Source organism: Budorcas taxicolor, chromosome 12 (genome assembly GCF_023091745.1).
Source record: "Budorcas taxicolor isolate Tak-1 chromosome 12, Takin1.1, whole genome shotgun sequence".
Lineage (NCBI taxonomy): Eukaryota > Metazoa > Chordata > Mammalia > Artiodactyla > Bovidae > Budorcas > Budorcas taxicolor.
Window position 1 is genome coordinate 26,168,524 of NC_068921.1, and position 20,436 is coordinate 26,188,959.

General features: G+C 38.0%; 1 protein-coding gene across 1 annotated transcript in view; it reads right to left on the minus strand.

The window, feature by feature from the left end:
• Window positions 1-20,436, minus strand: part of NBEA (neurobeachin) — a 667,766-nt gene that overhangs the window by 334,859 nt on the left and 312,471 nt on the right. Inside the window, exon 36 of the mRNA XM_052650319.1 lies at window positions 15,439-15,503. Within this exon, the coding sequence (XP_052506279.1) occupies window positions 15,439-15,503 (65 nt within the window). The remainder of the gene's footprint in view (window positions 1-15,438; window positions 15,504-20,436) is intronic.

Consider the following 20,436-nt stretch of genomic DNA (forward strand, 5'->3'; position numbering starts at 1 on the left):
TGTCTTATGGACTTTTCCCTCTTTTTTCCTTTTAACAAGTCTCTCTTAAGACTGTGAAGTTCATTAAATGAAGTACAATCCCATTCATCTCTGTATCCAACATGATTTGCATGGTAGCTGTTGAGAAACATGGACTCACCAGTAACACATGACTAAATGGAAAAAATGACTGAGTGAATTCCTGAGCAGGTTATGTAGGAAGGAGGGTAAAAGAAGAAATATAATTTTAATGATGTTAGTTTAACACTATAAAATTCTATTATATATTTAGCACATAAAAAACGGGTAAATAAAAATATCATATAACTTGGTAATTATGGAATATTTTCTTCCTCAGAGTAACTGTACAACACAGGAAGTAAATGAACTGGTCTTCATCTTCTATTCTAAGTTTATTTTTCAAAGGGACTAGAAAAAGAAAACAATTTGTTGAATCCCATTCATTCTTCTTCTAGAATGGAGCTGTCATAGATACAGGAAAGCAATCAGGGAACCAAACAAAGCATTCTCTTACAAATGGAATACATATCATTATGGCAAGTTCTGTTTACTAGGAAGTCTCTAGTTCTATGCAATTTGTTATAATTTAAATTGTTTTTCATTGATCAGAAGCCCTGAAATCCTGAATTTCAAATATAAAGTTTCTGTTGTTTTACTGAAAGAAAAAATGTCAATAGAAAAGGCAATATTAGAAATTAGACAAATAAGTCTTTCATCCTTTATAGATGAACGGGAGAACAGAAGGAAGAACTAGTTTATATTTAAATTCTGCTTTTTATTAATGTTATAAATTTGGACAAATAATTTTCCATGTGTCTTAAGTTTTAGTCTTGATTAGAAAATGGGTGTGTACTGTCTCACATATCCTAAACACTAGAAGAAATAGTGCATGCTCAAGCTGTAATACGATTAGATTTTTAGATCCCGATTTAGTCATGAAGACAGGTCCTTATCAGAAGTGACGTGGCCACATGGTGTAGGAGCAGATGTAATACCTCTGTGTTAATTTTTCTGGCCCCAGAATTTAAAAAGAAAGGCATAAAGTTTCTGGTGACACTGTAAGGAAAAGTTTGACTGAATAAGAAAAGTTTAATTTCTTCCTGTGATATTTTTAAAGACTATTAAAAAATCTGGGAAAAAATATGATTTTCACTTTTCAATTTAAATAATATAAAGTTCAAAAGAGATTATAATTCTTAAAATAAAATTATGTTTGTATTTGCTTTATCAGATAATAAAAACATAAAGGTATTTTTTAATTGTTTTAAATCTCATTTTCACAAAAAAAGCTAGAGTTGATTTTTTTCTTTTTTTAATCCTACATAGTGTGCCTACATCTGTTTAGGCCCTAAAAGAAGCCTTCCCCAATCATTACTGTCTACCGGAACATATCCTTCTTCTACAGTCAATGCAGTTTTTATAACATTTTTTTTGCACGACTTATTCATAATGCCTGTGACATTTTGAACTGTTTAATATTTTGTGCATGTAAACTCTAACTTCTCAATTACAAAATACTTTTAGATGAAGACCAGATGTAAAATGTATTTATATCACTGCTAAAACTATTTAACAAGTATTTTATAAGCATTTATTCAGTTTTTTTGCTGTATGTATGGTAATTATATAGACATTAAGAATGTCAGAAATACCTGTACAGCTATTACACTATTTTTGGTAATTAGAAAATAACTAATCCTTTCAGCTTGGACTGTGACTCTTTATAACAGTCATACTATAAAATAAGTATTCTGTTTTTCCACACATTGTTTTGTAGAGAGCAACTGAGGGATATAAATCGTCTGTGTTCTCACTTTATGAATATGGGAACTAATCAGCCTATAATCAATGCATTGAAGCCATTACCCAGATACCTTGGGGAGAGTTCCTAGACTAAATTAATGGCCAGGCCATGACTATGTGCACGCGTGCTCAGTTCCTCAGTCACGTCTGATTCTTTGCAACTGCATAGACTGTAGACCACGAGGCTCTTCTGTCCATGGAACTATCTATACAGGCAAGAATTCTGGAGTGGGTTGCCATTTCCTCTCCCAGGGGGTCTTCCTGACCCAGGATTGAGCTCACGTCTCCTGCAACACTCACACTGGTAGGCAGATTCTTTACTACTGAGCCACTTGGGAAACAATGCCAAGACTGGTTTTTTGAATCTCAGCTGGTATTTGCTTGCAGTAAGTAAGAACAATAAAAACAACAACAAAAAAATTATGTCTCTAGGAAATAAGGAACAGAAAGAAATATGGCACTGAAATGATTCTACGAAAAATAGGGCACCGTTCCCTTTTATTTTAAATATAAAAAACCATTTGTGTCTTATGAAATAAACTACTTCAGTTCAGTTCAGTTGCTCAGTTGTGTCTGACTCTCTGTGACCCCAAGAATTGCTGCACGCCAGGCTTCCCTAACCATCACCAACACTCGGAGTTCAATCAAACTCAGGACCATTGAGTTGGTGATGCCATCTAGCCATCTCATCCTCTGTCGTCCCCTTCTCCTCCTGCCTCCAATCCCTCCCAGCATCAGAGTATTTTCTAATGAGTTAACTCTTCCCATGAGGTGTCCAAAGTACTGGAGTTTCAGCTTTAGCATCACTCCTTCCAAAGAATACCTAGGACTGAACTCCTTTAGAATGGACTGGTTGGATCTCCTTGCAGTCCAAGGGACTCTCAAGAGTCTTCTCCAACACCACAGTTCAAAAGCATCAATGCTTTGGCGCTCAGCTTTCTTCACAGTCCAACTCTCACATCCATACATGACCACTAGAAAAACCATAGCCTTGACTAGATGGACCTTTGTTGGCAAAGTAATGTCTCTGCTTTTAAATATGCTATCTAGGTTGGTCATAACTTTTCTTCCAAGGAGTAAGGTAAGGTAAGGTAAGGTGAGTTCGCTCAGTCGTGTCCGACTCTTTGCGACCCCATGGATTGTAGCCTACCAGGCTCCCCCGTCCATGGGATTCTCCAGGCAAGAATACTGGAGTGGGTTGCCATTTCCTTCTCCAGAGGATCTTCCCGACCCAGGGATAGAAGCCAGGTCTCCCGCATTGGAGGCAGATGCTTTAACCTCTGAGCCACCAAGCGTCTTTTAATTTCATGGCTGCAATCACCATCTGCAGTGATTTTGGAGCCCCAAAAAATAAAGTCTCACACTGTTTCCACTGCTTCCCCATCTATTTCCTAAGAAGTGATGGGATCAGATGCCATGATCTTAGTTTTCTGAATGTTGAGCTTTAGGCCAACTTTTTCACTCTCCTCTTTTACTTTCATCAAGAGGCTTTTTAGTTCCTCTTCACTTTCTGCCATAAGGGTGGTATCATCTGCATATCTGAGGTTATTGATATTTCTCTCCTGGGAACCTTGATTCCAGCTTGTGTATCTTCCAGCCCAGTGTTTCTCATGATGTACTCTGCATATAAGTTAAATAAGCAGGGTGACAATATACAGCCTTGGCATACTCTTTTTCCTATTTGGAACCAGTCTGTTGTTCCATGTCCAGTTTTAACTGTTGCTTCCTGACCTGCATATAGGTTTCTCAAGAGGCAGGTCAGGTGGTCTGGTATGCCCATCTCTTTCAGAATTTTCCACAGTTTCTTGTGATCCACACAGTCAAAGGCTTTGGCACAGTCAATAAAGCAGAAATAGATGTTTTTCTGGAACTCTCTTGCTTTTTCCATGGTCCAGCAGATGTTGGCAATTTGATCTCTGGTTCCTCTGTCTTTTCTAAAACCAGCTTGAACATCAGGAAGTTCGCAGTTCACGTATTGCTGAAGGCTGGCTTGGAGAATTTTGAGCATTACTTTACTAGCGTGTGAGATAAGTGCAGTTGTGTGGCAGTTTGAGCATTCCTTGGCATTGTCTTTGTTTGGGATTGGAATGAAAACTGACCTTTTCTAGTCCTATGGCCACTGCTGAGTTTTCCAAATTTGCTGGCATATTGAGTGCAGCACTTTTACAGCATCATCTTTCAAGATTTGAAGTAGCTCAACTGGAATTCCATCACCTCCACTAGCTTTGTTCATAGTGATGCTTTCCAAGGCTCACTTGACTTCATATTCGAGGATGTCTGGCTCTAGGTGAGTGATCACATCATCGTGATTATCTTGGTCATGAAGATCATTTTCGTATAATTCTTCTGTGTATTTTTGCCACCTCTTCTTAATATCTTCTGCTTCTGTTAGGTCCATACCATTTCTGTCCCTTATCGAATCCGTCTTTGCATGAAATGTTTCCTTGGTATCTCTAATTTTCTTGAAGAGATCTCTAGCCTTTCCCATTCTGTTGTTTTCCTCTATTTCTTTGCACTGATCACTGAGGAAGGCTTTCTTATCTCTTCTTGCTATTCTTTGGAACTCTGCATTCAGATGCTTATATCTTTCCTTTTCTCCTTTGCTTTTCACTTCTCTTGTTTCCATAGCTATTTGTAAGGCCTCCCCAGACAGCCATTTTGCTTTTTTGCATTTCTTTTCTATGGAGATGGTCTTGATCCCTGTTTCCTGTACAGTGTCACTAACCTCCGACCATAGTTCATCAGACACTCTATCAGATCTAGTCCCTTAAATCTATTTCTCATTTCCACTGTATAATCATAAGGAATTTGATTTAGGTCATACCTGAATGGTCTAGTGGTTTTCCCTACTTTCTTCAGTTTAAGTCTGAATTTGGCAATAAGGAGTTCATGATCTGAACCACAGTCATCCCAGTCTTGTTTTTGTTGACTGTATAGAGCTTCTCCATCTTTGGCTGCAAAGAATATAATCAATCTTGATTTTGGTGTTGACCATCTGGTGATGTCCATGTGTAGAGTCTTCTCTTGTGCTGTTGGAAGAGGGTTTTACTATGACCAGTGCGTTCTCTTGGCAAAACCGTATTCACCTTTGTCCTGCTTCATTCCGTATTCCAAGGCCAAATTTGCCTGTTACTCCAGGTGTTTCTTGACTTCCTACTTTTGCATTCCAGTCCCCTATAATGAAAAGGACATCTTTTTTGGGTGTTAGTTCTAAAAGGTCTTGTAGGTCTTCATAGAACAGTTTAACATCAGCTTCTTCAGCATTACTGGTTGGGGCATAGACTTGGATTACTGTGATACTGAATGGTTTGCCTTGGAAATGAACAGAGATCATTCTGTCGTTTTTGAGATTGCATCCAAGTACTGCATTTGGGACTCTTTTGTTGACCATGATGGCTGCTGCATTTCTTCTAAGGGATTCCTGCCCACAGTAGTAGATATAATGGTCATCTGAGTTAAATTCACCCATTCCAATCCATTTTAGTTTGCTGATTCCTAGAATGTCGATGTTCACTCTTGCCATCTCCTGTTTGACCACTTCCAATTTGCCTTGATTCAGGGACCTAACATTCCAGGTTCCTATGCAATATTGCTCTTTACAGCGTTGGACCTTGCTTCTATCACCATTCACATCCACAACTGGGTATTGTTTTTGCTTTGGCTCCATCCCTTCATTCTTTCTGGAGTTGTTTCTCCACTGATCTCCAGCATATTTGGCCACCTACCGACCCGGGGTGTTCCCCTTTCAATATCCTATCATTTTGCCTTTTCATACTCTTCTTGGGGTTCTCAAGGAAAGAATATTGAAGTGGTTTGCCATTCCCTTCTCCAGTGGACCACATTCTGTCAGACTACTGACCTCTCATCGAAGCTAAAATAATGGTGCCTAGAAGGAAATTCCATTTGAAGTCATTCTCAGAGGGACTAAAAAAAAACTAAATACATATATATATATATATGCATATATTTTTTAAACATGGTTCTAAATGTAATTCAGATAAAATTTATGATTACTACTCTTGAAATAATTTCCTTTTTACTTGAAATTTAGCCATTAATCAATGGGAGCTGTTTATGTTCGTTTTCAGTAAATATATTATTGTCAATATCTAAATTTAAGTCAGTAAGTTAGCAATACTGTTTAAGATCTATTCATTTTGTAAAAGGACAGACTTTTTTTTACCTCATTTATGAATCTCATATGTTTGATAATCTACTAATATGTAAAATGAATAACTGAGTAGTAAGAAAAAATATAAATAAGTTATTACATGAAAAAATATAGAGGGAACTTTGTTTTTCAGGCAGTTCTATGGTTTCTTGGTTCAAAATCAGAATCTTAACTCTAAGAAAAAAGTTTCTTATAGAGTCTGAAGGTGCTGGTTTTTAAAACATGTGTTTTGCTGTGCTTAGTTGTTCAGTTGTGTCCGACTTGTTGCGACCCCATGGACTATAGCCTGCAAGGCTCCTCTGTCTATGGAAATTCCCCAAGCAAGAATAATGGAGTGGGTTGCCATGCCCTCCTCTAGGGGTTCTTCCCAACCCAGGGATCAAATGCAGATCTCCCGCATTGTAGGCACATTCTCTACTAGCTGAACCACCAGGGAAGCCCAAGAATACTGGAGTGGGTAGCCTATCTCTTCTCCAGGGGAGCTTCTCCATTCGGCAATCGAACCCTATCTCCTGCACTGCAGGAAGATTCTTTACAGCTGAGCTACCTGGGAAGCCCCTTTTTAAAACATGGTTTTTGCCAAATCAAGGATACAAAACAAACTCAAGTAAACTAGAGCTTATTGGTTCAATTATTAAATAGCATTTGTTAAATTAAAGAGGACATTAAAGTTTAGGTTATGGTGGCTCAGATGGTAAAAAGTCTGTCTACAAGGCGGAAGACCTCGGTTCGATCCCTGGGTAGGGATGATTCCCTGGAGAAGAAAACGGCAACCCACTCCAGTGCTCTTGCCTAGAAAATACCATGGACGGAGGAGCTTGGTGCAGGCTACTGTCCATGGGGTCGCAAAGAGTCGGGCACGACTGAGCGACTTCACTTATATTATCAATAAAAAATTATACTTGAATGCAATATGCTTCTCTTCTTCAAAATGTAAGAAATATAAGGGATATATTTTCCTGATTTTAAAGAACAAACCGATAAATTGGAATTTCATGAATCATTGGTCAAATTCAGTGCTAAACAAGAATACATTCTGACTTGTCATGAATATTCATTAATTGCATCCTATACATTTCCAAAAGAATGATAAAGGTTTATTTTAGGCAAATGATTAATTTATTTCAAAAGATTACTAAAGTTCTATAATTTAAAAGTCTTTCTTTGCTTTATACTTCAATTCATATTTTAATAATTTAAAATCCAATTATTATTGCCAAGATATTATAGGCAATTTTACATCCCATTAACCTTGCTTTGTTTTAATTATAAAGATCCTTTGTTAGATTCCTTTAAATGAACCAGTTTATAATTCAGCCTGTCCTAGGGAGTATTTTAATTCAGCTGCACATTCATCAACTGTTTTTGTCCTGTTAATTGTAGACAACTGCACAATTGCTTTCTCCACCTATGATTGATGAATTTTATTCACGAGTGTAGCTGTTAAGTAGGATAAACATTTATAACAATTTCCACTTAAAGATTTTTATCTTCATTCCCACAAGGACAAATTAAAGACTGATATTTAACAACCAAGAGAAAACATTACGTGTATGTTTCATTTTACACTATTAGCAAATGTTATGAAAAATGTTGCATTTCCATGCGAATGTGCTAAAAAGTATATGCAAAGAATCTAATGTGTGCCTAGCATATAGTGGGCATCAACAAATATAGGCCAGATAAACAAAGCAATGTGTCTTTAACTACATCCCAGCTATTTAAATATGATATTTTTTTGATTTGGAACTCCCAGCTCAAATTTATGAAAGAGAAAAGTCTAAATTGAAAAGGAAAGGGCCAAAGTAAAGATAGGAATCAGTAAAATATTCTATGTCATAATAAAAATTATTAAAAAAACTTCCATTTTTAAAGTGCTAATATTACTTGTTTGTAAAAAAAAATGTCATATATTACTTCCAACTTTCAGAGAAACTAGGCAAGATGTGAAACAATGTCAGAGGGAGATTATAAAAGGAAAGATATAAGCATCTGAATGCAGAGTTCCAAAGAACAGCAAGAAGAGGTAAGAAAGCCTTCTTCAGCGGTCAATGAAAAGAAATAGAGGACAAGAACATAATGGGAAAGACTAGAGATCTCTTCAAGAAAATTAGAGATACCAAGGAAACATTTCATGCAAAGATGGGCTCAATAAAGGACAGAAATGGTATGGACCTAACAAAAGCAGAAGATATTAAGAAGAGGTGGCAAGAATACACAGAAGAACTGTACAAAGAAGATCTTCACGACCTGGATAATCACGATGGTGTGATCACTCATCTAGAGCCAGACATCCTGGAATGTGAAGTCAAGTGGGCCTTAGAAAGCATCTCTACAAAGAAAGGTAGTGGAGGTGATGGAATTCCAGTTGAGCTATTTCAAATTCTGAAAGATGATGCTGTGAAAGTGCTGCACTCAATATGCCAGCAAATTTGGAAAACTCAGCAGTGGCCATAGGACTAGAAAAGGTCAGTTTTCATTCCAATCCCAAAGAAAGACAATGCGAAAGAATGCTCAAACTACCGCACAATTGCACTCATCTCACACGCTAGTAAAGTAATGCTCAAAATTCTCCAAGCCAGGCTTCAGCAATACGTGAACTGTGAACTTCCTGATGTTCAAGCTGGTTTTAGAAAAGTCAGAGGAACCAGAGATCAAATTGCCAACATCCGCTGGATCATGGAAAAAGCAAGAGAGTTCCAGAAAAACATTTATTTCTGCTTTATTGACTGTGCCAAAGCCTTTGACTGTGTGGATCACAAGAAACTGTGGAAAATTCTGAAAGAGATGGGCATACCAGGCCACCTGACCTGCCTCTTGAGAAACCTATATGCAGGTCAGGAAGCAGCAGTTAGAACTGGACATGGAACAACAGACTGGTTCCAAACAGGAAAAGGAGTATGCCAAGGCTGTATATTGTCACCCTGCTTATTTAACTTATATGCAGAGTACATCATGAGAAACGCTGGACTGGAAGAAACACAAGCTGGAATCAAGATTGCTGGGAGAAAGATCAATAACGTCAGATATGCAGATGACACCACCCTTATGGCAGAAAGTGAAGAAGAACTAAAAAGCCTCTTGATGAAAGTGAAAGAGGAGAGTGAAAAAGTTGGCCTAAAGCTCAACATTCAGAAAACTAAGATCATGGCATCTGGTCCCATCACTTCATGGGAAGTAGATGGGGAAACAGTGGAAACAGTGTCAGACTTTATTTTGGGGGGCTCCAAAATCACCGCAGATGGTGACTGCAGCCATGAAATTAAAAGATGCTTACTCCTTGGAAGAAAAGTTATGACCGACCTAGATAGCATATTCAAAAGCAGAGACATTACTTTGCCGACTAAGGTCCGTCTAGTCAAGGCTATGGTTTTTCCAGTGGTTGTGTATGGATGTGAGAGTTGGACTGTGAAGAAGGCTGAGAGCTAAAGAATTGATGTGTTTGAACTGTGGTGTTAGAGAAGACTCTTGAGAGTCCCTTGGACTACAAGGAGATCCAACTAGTTCATTCTGAAGGAGATCAGCCCTGGGATTTCTTTGGAAGGAATGATGCTAAAGCTGAAACTCCAGTACTTTGGCCACCTCACGCGAAGCGTTGACTCATTGCAAAAGACTCTGATGCTGGGAGGGATTGGGGGCAGGAGGAGAAGGGGACGACAGAGGATGAGATGGCTGGATGGCATCACTGACTCGATGGACGTGAATCTGAGTGAACTCCGGGAGTTGGTGATGGACAGGGAGGCCTGGCGTGCTGCGACTCACGGGGTCGCAAAGAGTCGGACACGACTGAGCGACTGAACTGAACTGAAACATGTTTATCAAGAGAAGAACTGGTATTTGAACCTTGTACAAAGAAAGTATTTTGAGACAATGCTACTGAATCGATAACTCAATAAGATAGTCAGGGGAGCCTCTCTGAGAGTGTGACATTTAAGCGGATTCTCAGCGATGGGAGGAATCAATCATGTGAAGATGTGGGGAAGGAAGACTCCCAGCAGAAACAGCAGGAAGAGCCTGGCCCCAGGTTTTCCACTCCACACACTCTCCCTGAGCACCACATTTGCATCCTTATCCCCCACTGACCACATGCAAGCCGAGAACTCCTGAATCTAAATCTCTACATGAACTGTCTCTTTGGGCTTCCAAAGTGCCTCAGTGGCAAAGAACTCACCTCCAGTGCAGGCAACATGGGTTCGATCCCTGGGTCAGGAAGATCCCTTGGAGGATGAAATGTCAACCCACTCCAGTGTTCTTGCCTGGGAAATCCATGGAAAGAGAGCCTGGTGGGCTACAGTCCATGGGGTCAGAAAAGAGCCAGACACAACTCAAGTGACTAAACAACAAGAGCTGTCTTTTTGAAGCCTGACACCCAAAGCTAAGACATCAATCTAACATTTCTACTTGGAACTTTCACAGGTGCTACAAATTCAGAGCATGTGACTGCATGTTCAGTCGTGTCTGACTCTGCGACCTCATGGACTGTAGCCTTCTGGCTCCTCTCCTCATTCCAGGCAAGAATACTGGAGTGGGTTGACATTTCTTACTCCAGGAGATCTTCCTGACCCAGGGATCAAAGCTTTGTCCTGCATTGGCAGTGGCTGGTGGTTTAGATGCTAAGTCGTGTCCAACTCCATGACACCATGGACTGCAGACTGCCAGGCTCCTCTGTCCATGGGATTCTCCAGGCAAGAATACTGGAGTGGGTTGCCATTTCCTTCTCCAGAGGATCTTACCAACCCAGGGATCGAACCCAGTCCTCCTGCATTGCAGGCAGATTCTTTATCCACTTAGCTACAAGGGAAGCCCCAACTGACTTATTTACTTATTTATTGATTTTTACTATTAACGCCACCTGGGAAGCCCTATGAACTCAGTGTAACCAAAAATAAAAACATCTCTTACTCAACCTATGTCTCTCCTTCTGTATCATTCTAAGTAAACTACACTTATTGTAAATTATCCAGCTCTTAAACAAGAAGGCAAAGTACTCATGATTCTTTCTGTCCTCTCTACCATTCAATCTATCAGCAGTTCTATAGATTTAATTTCTAAGTGTTCTGTTGTGTGTTGAGTCGCTCAGTCTGTCCAACCCTTTGTGACCCCATGGACTGTAGCCCACCAGGCTTCTCTGTCCATGAGATGGATTCTCCAGGCAAGAATACTGAAGTGGGTTGCTAGGCCCTCCTCCAGGGGATCTTCCCAATCCAGGGATTAAAACCAGGTCTCCCCCATTGTAGGTGGATTCTCTACCACCTGAGCCACCAGCTACTTCAAATTTGCCCACTTCCTCCATTCTCATAGCCACTCTTAGTTGGTTTATGACACTATTCTCTTCAACGAGATTCTGAAATTTCAGACAGCTATCTCACTTCCAGTCTCCAGCCCCAGAAATCCATTTGTCACTCTGCAGATTATGCCAAACTTCTTCCATCCTTTACACTCCTGCACCCTTAGCACTACTTACAAACCCCTTCGTGGTAGGACTCTTGCCATAAAGGGTTGACCCTGGCCTCTCTATGGCTGGCACACAATATGTGCTGAAACAGCTGTTCGCGTGACTGAGAAGAGCTCTCCAGCAACACGTTTTGCTGGCTTTCACCAATAGGCTTTTGCACTATACTATTCCCTCAGTCCAGAATTTTATTTCTACTTTTTTTTTTTCTTTCATCTAGCCATGTCCTAATTACTTCTCAGTTCTCAACTAACATGGTGCTCTGTTTACTGTAGTATATCAACCAATGAGCGCTCAGTCGTGTCTGACTTTTTGCGACCCTATGGACCCTGCCAGGCTCCTCTGTCCACGGGATTCTCTAGCCAAGAATACTGGAGTCAGTTGCCATTCTTTTTTGGCATTTGGGCCTCCTACTTTCACTCCTTTTATAGACTAATTTTAAGAGCAGTTTAAGGTTCACAGCAAATTTGAACAGAAGTTATAGAGATATTCCAGATGTCCTCCCCAACTTACTGTACTCTCCCTCATTATCACTAATCCCCATCAGAGTGGTTACATTTGTTACAAATTATGAACCTACATTCATAGACTGCATTATCACCGAAAGTCTACAGTTTACGTGACGATTCACGCTTTGTGTTGCATATTATAAAGGTATGGAAAAATGCAAAATGATATGTATCCAGTATTACAGTATCATACAGGGTAGATTCATGCCCTAAAAATCCTCTGTGCTTTGCCTATTCATCTCTGCTTCCCTTTAAGCCCTGGCAACCATGGATCTTTTCACTGTGTCCATAGTTTTGCCTTTCTGATAATGTCATATAGTTAGAATTATACAGTAGCTTTTTCATATATTGGATTCTTTCATCCTGAAATATGCAATTAAAGTTCCTTTATGTCTTTTCATGGCTTGATAGCTCATTTCTGTTTAGCACTTATTAATAAATACTCCATTGTCTTGATACATCAGATAAATGAATGGGTAGTTATTTATCTATTCACCTACTAAAGTACATCTTGGCTATTTACAAGTTTTAGAAATTGTGAATAAAATGATTATAAACATCCACATGCAGGTTTTTGTGTGAATGTAAGTTTCTAATTCCTTTGGGTAGTACCAAGGAGTATGGCTACTGTATTGTATGGGAAGACTAAGTTTAATTTTATTAAAAATACCAACCTGTCTTTCAAAGTGGTTGTACCATTCTGCATTTCCACCAGTGAAGAATTAGAGTTCCTGTCACTCCACAGCCTGAGCAGCACTTGGGGTCGCCAGTGTTCTGGGTTTTGGCTCGTCTAGGTGTGTAGTAGTATCTTACCGTTGTTTTAATTTCCATTTTTCTGATGACCTATGATGTGGAACATCTTTTCCTATTCTTATTTTCCATCTGTACATCTTTTGTTTAGGAAATTGTTAAGGTCTTTGGCTCATTTTCTAACTAGTTTTCTTATTGCTGAGTCTTAAGAGGTCTTTGTATACTTAGGTAACAGCCTTTTATTAGATGCGTCTTTTGTAAGTATTTTCTCTCAGTCTGTGGCTGTATTCTCATTCTCTTGATACTGTCTTTTGCAGAGCAGAAGTTCTTCATTTTAATGAAGTCCAGCTCATCAGTTCCTTCCTTCATGGATTATGCCTTTAGTTTTAGAGCTAAAAACTTATCACCAAACATGTTATCTAGATTTTCTCCTTTGTGTCTTCTATGAGTTTCATAATTTTTCATTTTACATTTAAGTCTGTGATCCACACTGAGCTAAGTTTTGTGAAGAGTATAAAGTCTGTGTCTGCATTTATTTTTGGATGTCCAGTTGTTCCAGCATCATTTGTTGGAAAGATTATTTTTGTTTCATGGTCTTGGCTTTGCTTGGGTGCACCTTTTGAAAATCCTATCATAACCACCACCAACTGGGGAATGCACTCCTCCAGACTAGGTTAAGTGCTCTGCCTTCTTCTCAGATTAGTACCTATAACATGTGACCCTATCACAGCACCCTTGTGTTATTGTATGTGCTAGTCTGTCTTTCCTCCAAAATTTAGAAACATGTTTGACTCATTCACTTATCTATTCCCAGTGCCCATAATCGTGTTTAGTATATGAAAGTGAAGTCACTCAGTCGGGTCCGACTCCGTGATCCCGTGGACTGTAGCCTACCAGGCTCCTCTGTCCATGGGATTTTCCAGGGAAGAATACTGAACTGGATTGCTATTTCCTTCTCCAGGAGATCTTCCTGACCCAGGGATTGAACGCAGGTCTCCCACATTGTAGGCAGATGCTTTACCATCTGAGCCACATATAGTAGGTGCTAAATAGACATCTGCTATGTTAATATATATATGAGATGTGAGTATATATTTATAGCTAGCTATATTTCACTATTTGTTCCAAAATCATTTTTACTAGAGAAACTATTGGTATAAAAATGGAAAAACAAATCTAAAATGGTGCAAAGAATATTATGATGAGCATTTAGAGGTTTTCCTGGATTAAATTAAAAAAAATTATAACTACTTTCTATAATTCCAACTCCTTCCCTAAATCAAAATAAATGCCAAATACCAATGAATAACAAAAAAGTTTCAAAAGCTAAAAATCTCTATTAGCAAAATTTTCACTCTTCTTCTTTTCCAAGAAATAACTATAATCTTAATTCTACAAACTAGAGGTTCAATTCATTAACTCTTCAGAATTACTGATAACAGCATAATTTTTGTTTTTTACTTCACAGCTGAAATGAGTTAGCAAAACTAGCATTATGTGAAATGAGAGATTTTATAACTCATATGACAATGAACTGCCTGAAGAAATAATTTTTTTCTATTTTTCACTGCCTGAACATGGATAATAATTATTATCAATTATTTTCACAATAAAGTTTTATAAGAAGTAGAGTATATTACTATGTTTAAAATGATTATGCTATAAAAGAAAACTAATATTCTTTGTATCTTTTGCTTGGCAGTAGGGCAAATTTCATTTTAATATTTAGAGTTGTAATATTATGACTAAAAATAATTAAATCATAAAATATCTAAGTGAGAAATGTACAGTAAGATGAATTATTGTAAAAACAGAGGCTATTTCTCAGAATATAAAACATTGATAAAAAAATACTAAATTGTATTTAACTTTTTTCAAAATAGTTATAGCATATACAACAGGTTTCAAAGACTACCCTATAAAATATTCTTTCATGACACCTCTTTTGATAAAGATAAGTTTTATATACAGTAAAATTATTTCCTTATTAATATAATTAAATATGGTTTCAAATAAGACAGACTGTGCCTAATCTTCAGGCATTATTTTCCAAAGAATGCACTCTGTCATAGATGAAACTCAAGTTGTAAGGGATGCAAGTCTTTGGCTAACAGAAGCTGTACATGTCAGAATGTTGTCTCTTACATCTGTCTTACTATATTTATTGCCAATAAAGTATAGGAAAAATCATAATGAACGACAGTTTATCATAAAAGTGATAAATGCAATAATGAGCTCAAACATAAATCTTACCATAACATCATTTTAACAATGGTATAAACATGTTCCTAGCCAGACCATTGAGGTTCCTACATTTAACTTCTCTCACATTTTTACTGGGATAGCAGAGAGCATGACACGGTCGAATGAAACTACTTCACATGAACTGAGACGGGCTGAGGGAGTAAACACTGAAGATGGCTTTGAAAACAGATGGAGCAGCAGATGGGACTGCAGACTGGGTTCACTTGATCTGTGTAAAACAACTTTACTATTTGGTAAGACATGGCTCAGAACTCACAAAAATCTTATAGACTTTGTCCCTTTATTTCATACCTGCTTCCCCTCTCCCAAATGAAAATTGCTAAACATTTTAAACTTTGCTCCTTTAAGGTATAAGTACCTGTGTGATAAATCATTTAACTAAGATATATTTTGTTACATATTTTTGGAACAGATGGCAGGAAAGAGCAGTCACCCAGTGGAATAAAATGTACACTGACTAGTTGTCTAAATACTGTACAATTAATTACCTTCCTTCATTGATGAGCTCAATAAATGCAAGTCCTGCATTCTTCTGAATAGAATTTTGCCATTCCTAAAAGGAGAGAGCAGACCACGTGTAAGAAAAATGAGCACATAAACGAAAGTTAACATCTGGTTTAAGGATCATGTTGATGCTAATAACCTCCACGTGATATTTCTAAATCTTTCTAAAAGATTGTTAACAAATGCTGTTTTCTGAGAAATGAAAATTTTAAAAGCAATCTTTTATTGCTTAGTTAAAAGGTGCTTTTGAATTCCCAGTGATACAGACTGAGATAGAAAGTGAGGTCACAAGAACAGATCCTCACTGTGACTGTAAAATGTTGCTTATTTTACACTCTTTCTATGGAATATTTAGAATATGTTTTAAAGAGCTTTTTGCTTATTAATTTATTCCAGGGACTTCAAATTTCTTGGTCTTTTTAATACAGCTGGAAAATTTAGCTTTTTATATTAAAGATTATACCTCTTTCAATGATACTACCAATAAATATTTGTCTAATAAATTTTTGTTAAAAATCCTTATTGATCAGTCATGCGACCCATCTGTAGAGTTTTCCTCCATGATTTTCTACTAATTAAGTGTTGGCCATGAATATGGCTTTTGGAAACACAGTCTCCATGTCACTCCTTCACTCTGTTCCTGATCTTGTTCCCTTTTAAAGCTGTGAACACATGCTGGGAATAAATGTGGTCCCCCAAAGTAGGTAATTACTTTGTAAATATTCTCTGTTCTAAGTAGATCTGTGAAGAAATAAAACAAATCATGAACAAATCTATATTTCCCCAGGAGACAGAATCAACAACTTGGAAACAGGGAGGTGATAGTCTGGGGACAGGAGTGACCTAATAAAAGCCTAAATGACCCTGTTTTCAGCAAAGCCGTTGTGTTTAAACGCTTCCCAGGTAACACTAGTGGTAAAGAAGCCACCTTGGCAATGCAGGAAACTCAGGTTCAATTCGAGTCAGGAAGATACCCTGGAGAAGGAAATGGCAACCCACTCCAGTATTCTTGCCTGGAAAATCCTATGGACAGAGGAGCCTGGTGGGTTACAGCCCATGGGGTCGCAAAGAGTCAGATGTGACTGAGCACATTGTATTTTAGCTGCCGTAACCTTTATCAAAATGAAAAGATCTTTGTTGCACTGTATTGAACTTATTAAACCTTTCAAATAATTTTTGTTGAAAACAATTATAGGAAACACTTTTCTCTACATTTTAACAAAATGACTTATTGCTATCCTCATATATTTTGAGTTGAGGCACAGCATTAAGTGTAAGTCTCCAAAGAAGAATAAACAGGAAGACCTAGGATGATTCTTGGGAACCATTCACATCTTTCAGATTAGAAAAAGAGCAGTTGAAAAGGACAAGAAAAGATCTAGCAAAATTTAAGGACAGCTGCAAAATATTAGAAAACATCCATGTACATACATTGGCTCAGGAAAATAGAAAAATACAAGACCCTTTAATTACTAACAGCATTTTTTAATAAGTTAAAAATATTATTGTATATAAACTGAAAAATTAAAATATAGCAAACCACAAAATATATGAAACACAAAAGTGAAACTACAAAAAGAAAAAAGACGCCACTCCAGAGGAGGGTAAGGGAAGCTCTGGTGGTGGAGTCGCATCAGAGCCAGAGGATGGCCTGAGAGCTGGTGCCAACTCAGGCTGAAGAATGGGCCCAGGAGCTGGTGCCTGAGCTGGCTCTAGCTGTGGAGAGACTCCATCTCTGGTGCTGGTACTGGGTACAGCGCTGAGGTTGGCACTAGGTGTGCTGTTGACTCTAGTTCTGTCTCTGGATTTGGTGCCAAACTAACTCTAGCTCAGACAGCAGTGCTAGAACTGGCTGTGAACTGGCTCCAGTTCTGGGACTGATTCTAATTCTGGCACTGGTGCCAGGCCTGGTGTGAGAACTGCTGAGAGAAGTGACTCTAGACAACTATGGATCTGGAGCTGATGTCAACTCTAGAGCTGAAGCCAGAGTTGGCGATAAAAAGGAGCTGGTAAGCTAGCGGGCTCTAGCTCTACAGGTGGACCTACCTTTATCCCAGTGCTAGTGCAGGTACTGGTTCTAGCTCAGAGGTGCTGCTGGGACTGGTTCTAGTATTTGCTATAGCTGTGTAGCTGCTGATGGAGTTGACAGCTAATGATGGAACTACCTCTATCTCTGGAGCTGGCTCCAGTTACATAGCTGGTTCTAAGAGAGAACACAAAAAGAAAGGATCTCTATTTCTCTCCATTTTTTCCCATCCATAGGAAGGGAAACTATTTTATGTGCTCTGAGCCCAACAACAACAACAAAAATTATGGGTTTAATCTGTCTTGCTCTTTTGCCACCTCTAACTGTCCTGGTCATCCTTTCTCAGACATGCTGCTACTGCTGCTAAGTCACTTCAGTCGTGTCTGACTCTGTGCAACCCCATAGACGGCAGCTCACCAGGCTCCCCTGTCCCTGGGATTCTCCAGGCAAGAACACTGGAGTAGGTTGCCATTTCCTTCTCCAATGCATGAAAGTGAAAAGTGAAGTCGCTCAGTCGTGTCTGACTCTTTGCGACCCCATGGACTGCAGCCCACCAGGCTCCTCTGTCTGTGGGATTTTCCAGGCAAGAGTGCTGGAGTGGGGTGCCATTGCATATCAAACACTTATGTGACATAGGATTTTAAGATGACAAAAGCTAAAATGCCAATTTTCTAACACACAGTTTAAAACTTGATAACATAATAGTAGTTTCCATACGTCTCTGCAGCTGAACTTTTGTATGTTTATATGCATATTATATGATTAGATTTTACATACTGAATCATTGCAGGAAGAACCATATTTTATTCATCTGTGGCAACCACAGAAACAGAAAAAATAGAAGATTCAAACTGCACAATGACTATATACAGCATTAAGGCAACAAGAGTTTAATTCTGAAGTTTAGTGATGTTGGATGGGAAACACAGAAAAAAGATCTTACATATAAAATTAATATTACTATGTATAAAACATTATAAACATACATTTCCCAGTATCTTTTTTCTAGTTCTAGTAGCTATTTGCTCGCCAAACATGAATATTTTCTTTTCTTCCACAGAAGCCTACTGGTTACACTTTAAGGTTATATAGCTTGGGGTACAAGAGTACTTTTCCAGGCCTTGTCTTAAGTAAGGACCAAAGCAGAATTCACCTTGTGTGAAGATTTTCAAAATTTCGCATCAACTACAATAATCAATTTGGACAATTTCAATTTATTAAGTCAATTTCTTTTAACTACATTAATTAATATTTATAAGGCTAAAAAAATGTTACCAGTTGTCTTTCCTTAAGAAAGTGAGTTTTTTTATTTTTCAAATTGCAGTATGAGATCAAAGTCCCAGACAGGAGACATACTAAGTCCAGGACATACATATTCATTTATCTGATGTCTGAGAGGAAAAAACAAAGCCATATAATTTAAAACTGTAAGTAATATAAGAAAATATAGTAAATATAGATTTGAAAACATAAGAGCATAGGATGCTCATGTTATGGTGGATGGCATAGGTTATAGCTTGTATCACCCCTTTATCCACTGCACCTCGGGGTGCTGCTTCAATAGAAGGCTTAGAGAAGTAACAAGATGTAAAAGTAACAATAAAACTAGATATTTTAAATGTAAGTTTTTAAGAGTTTAAAATAATTGTTTTCTGGAATTCTGCATGAGACATTTATTTTAATCTCTATTGTTACAGTGAATTTTAAATATACCTTATAAGGGAATGTGGATATTTCTTCACTTTAAAAAACGGTAAATGAGAGAGAGAAAAAGGAAAAACAATATTCCTCACAAAGTATATTCTCTCAGAAAATGTCAAGATCGAATATGGTTTGTCTGTCTGTTTGTAAATTTATTTGGCTGTATTGGATCTTAGCTGCGGCACGGAGGATCTTCGACCTTCGTTGCAGCATACAGGTCTTTAGTTGCAGCATGTGAGATATTTAGTTCCAGCATGTGGGATCTAGTTCCCTGACCAGAGATCAACCCCAGGCCTTCTGCACTGGGAGCGTGGAGTCTTAGCCACTGGACCACCAGGGAAGTCCCTTGAATGCAGGTTTTAAGCTTGTTTAATGACTTCTGAAGTGACAGTTGTGCTAGTAGTGAAGTGAAAGTTGCTTAGTCGTGTCTGATTCTTTGCAAGCCCATGAACTGTACAGTCTATGGAATTCTCCAGGCCAGAATACTGGAGTGGGTAGCCTTTCCCTTCTTCAGAGGGTGGATCTTTCTGACCCAGGGATCAAACCGTGGTCTCCTGCATTGCAGGTGGATTCTTTACCAGCTGAGCCACAACAAATAATCAATTTTGAGGGCATCTTTAGTTGAAAACTCTAAACTCCTTGAATTGTTGGCAAAATACGGTATACAGTATTTGGTGGTAAATAAGAATGTATAAGTGAAAAGAAAAAAAAATGAAATGTGAAGTAAAAAGTACCCCATAGGAAAAGTGTAACAAACAGCATATTCTCTATCCTGTAAATGAGTCTTTAGATTTTACTCCTATGAAAAAGCGCAATACTATAACAATAATTTATGTTGGCAAAGCAAATATCAAAGTGTGTAGAGAAATAATAATTTTAAAACTTTGGAAATGAGAAATGGATCAAGCCTACATCATCATTTTCTCAACATTTAATATTACTTTTATAACTCATGGAACATCCCCTCTGAAATATAATTATCTATAATTTGTAGTGATATCTCACACACATGTGTCCCTTCTAAATCATAAACTCATTTATAAAAAGAAAGATCTTATTTTATCCAACTATGCATATATAGTAAGTAGCAAGTGACTGCCATACTATACATACTCAGTGTATTTCTGTTGTTGAATTTATTTCTCTAAAATCTATGGTATCACAAATCTGAGTTCTCAATTCTGACTGAACAAACAAACAAACAAAAAATCAACAGGACTGTCGCTAAAAATCACCAGTCATATCAGAATAGTCT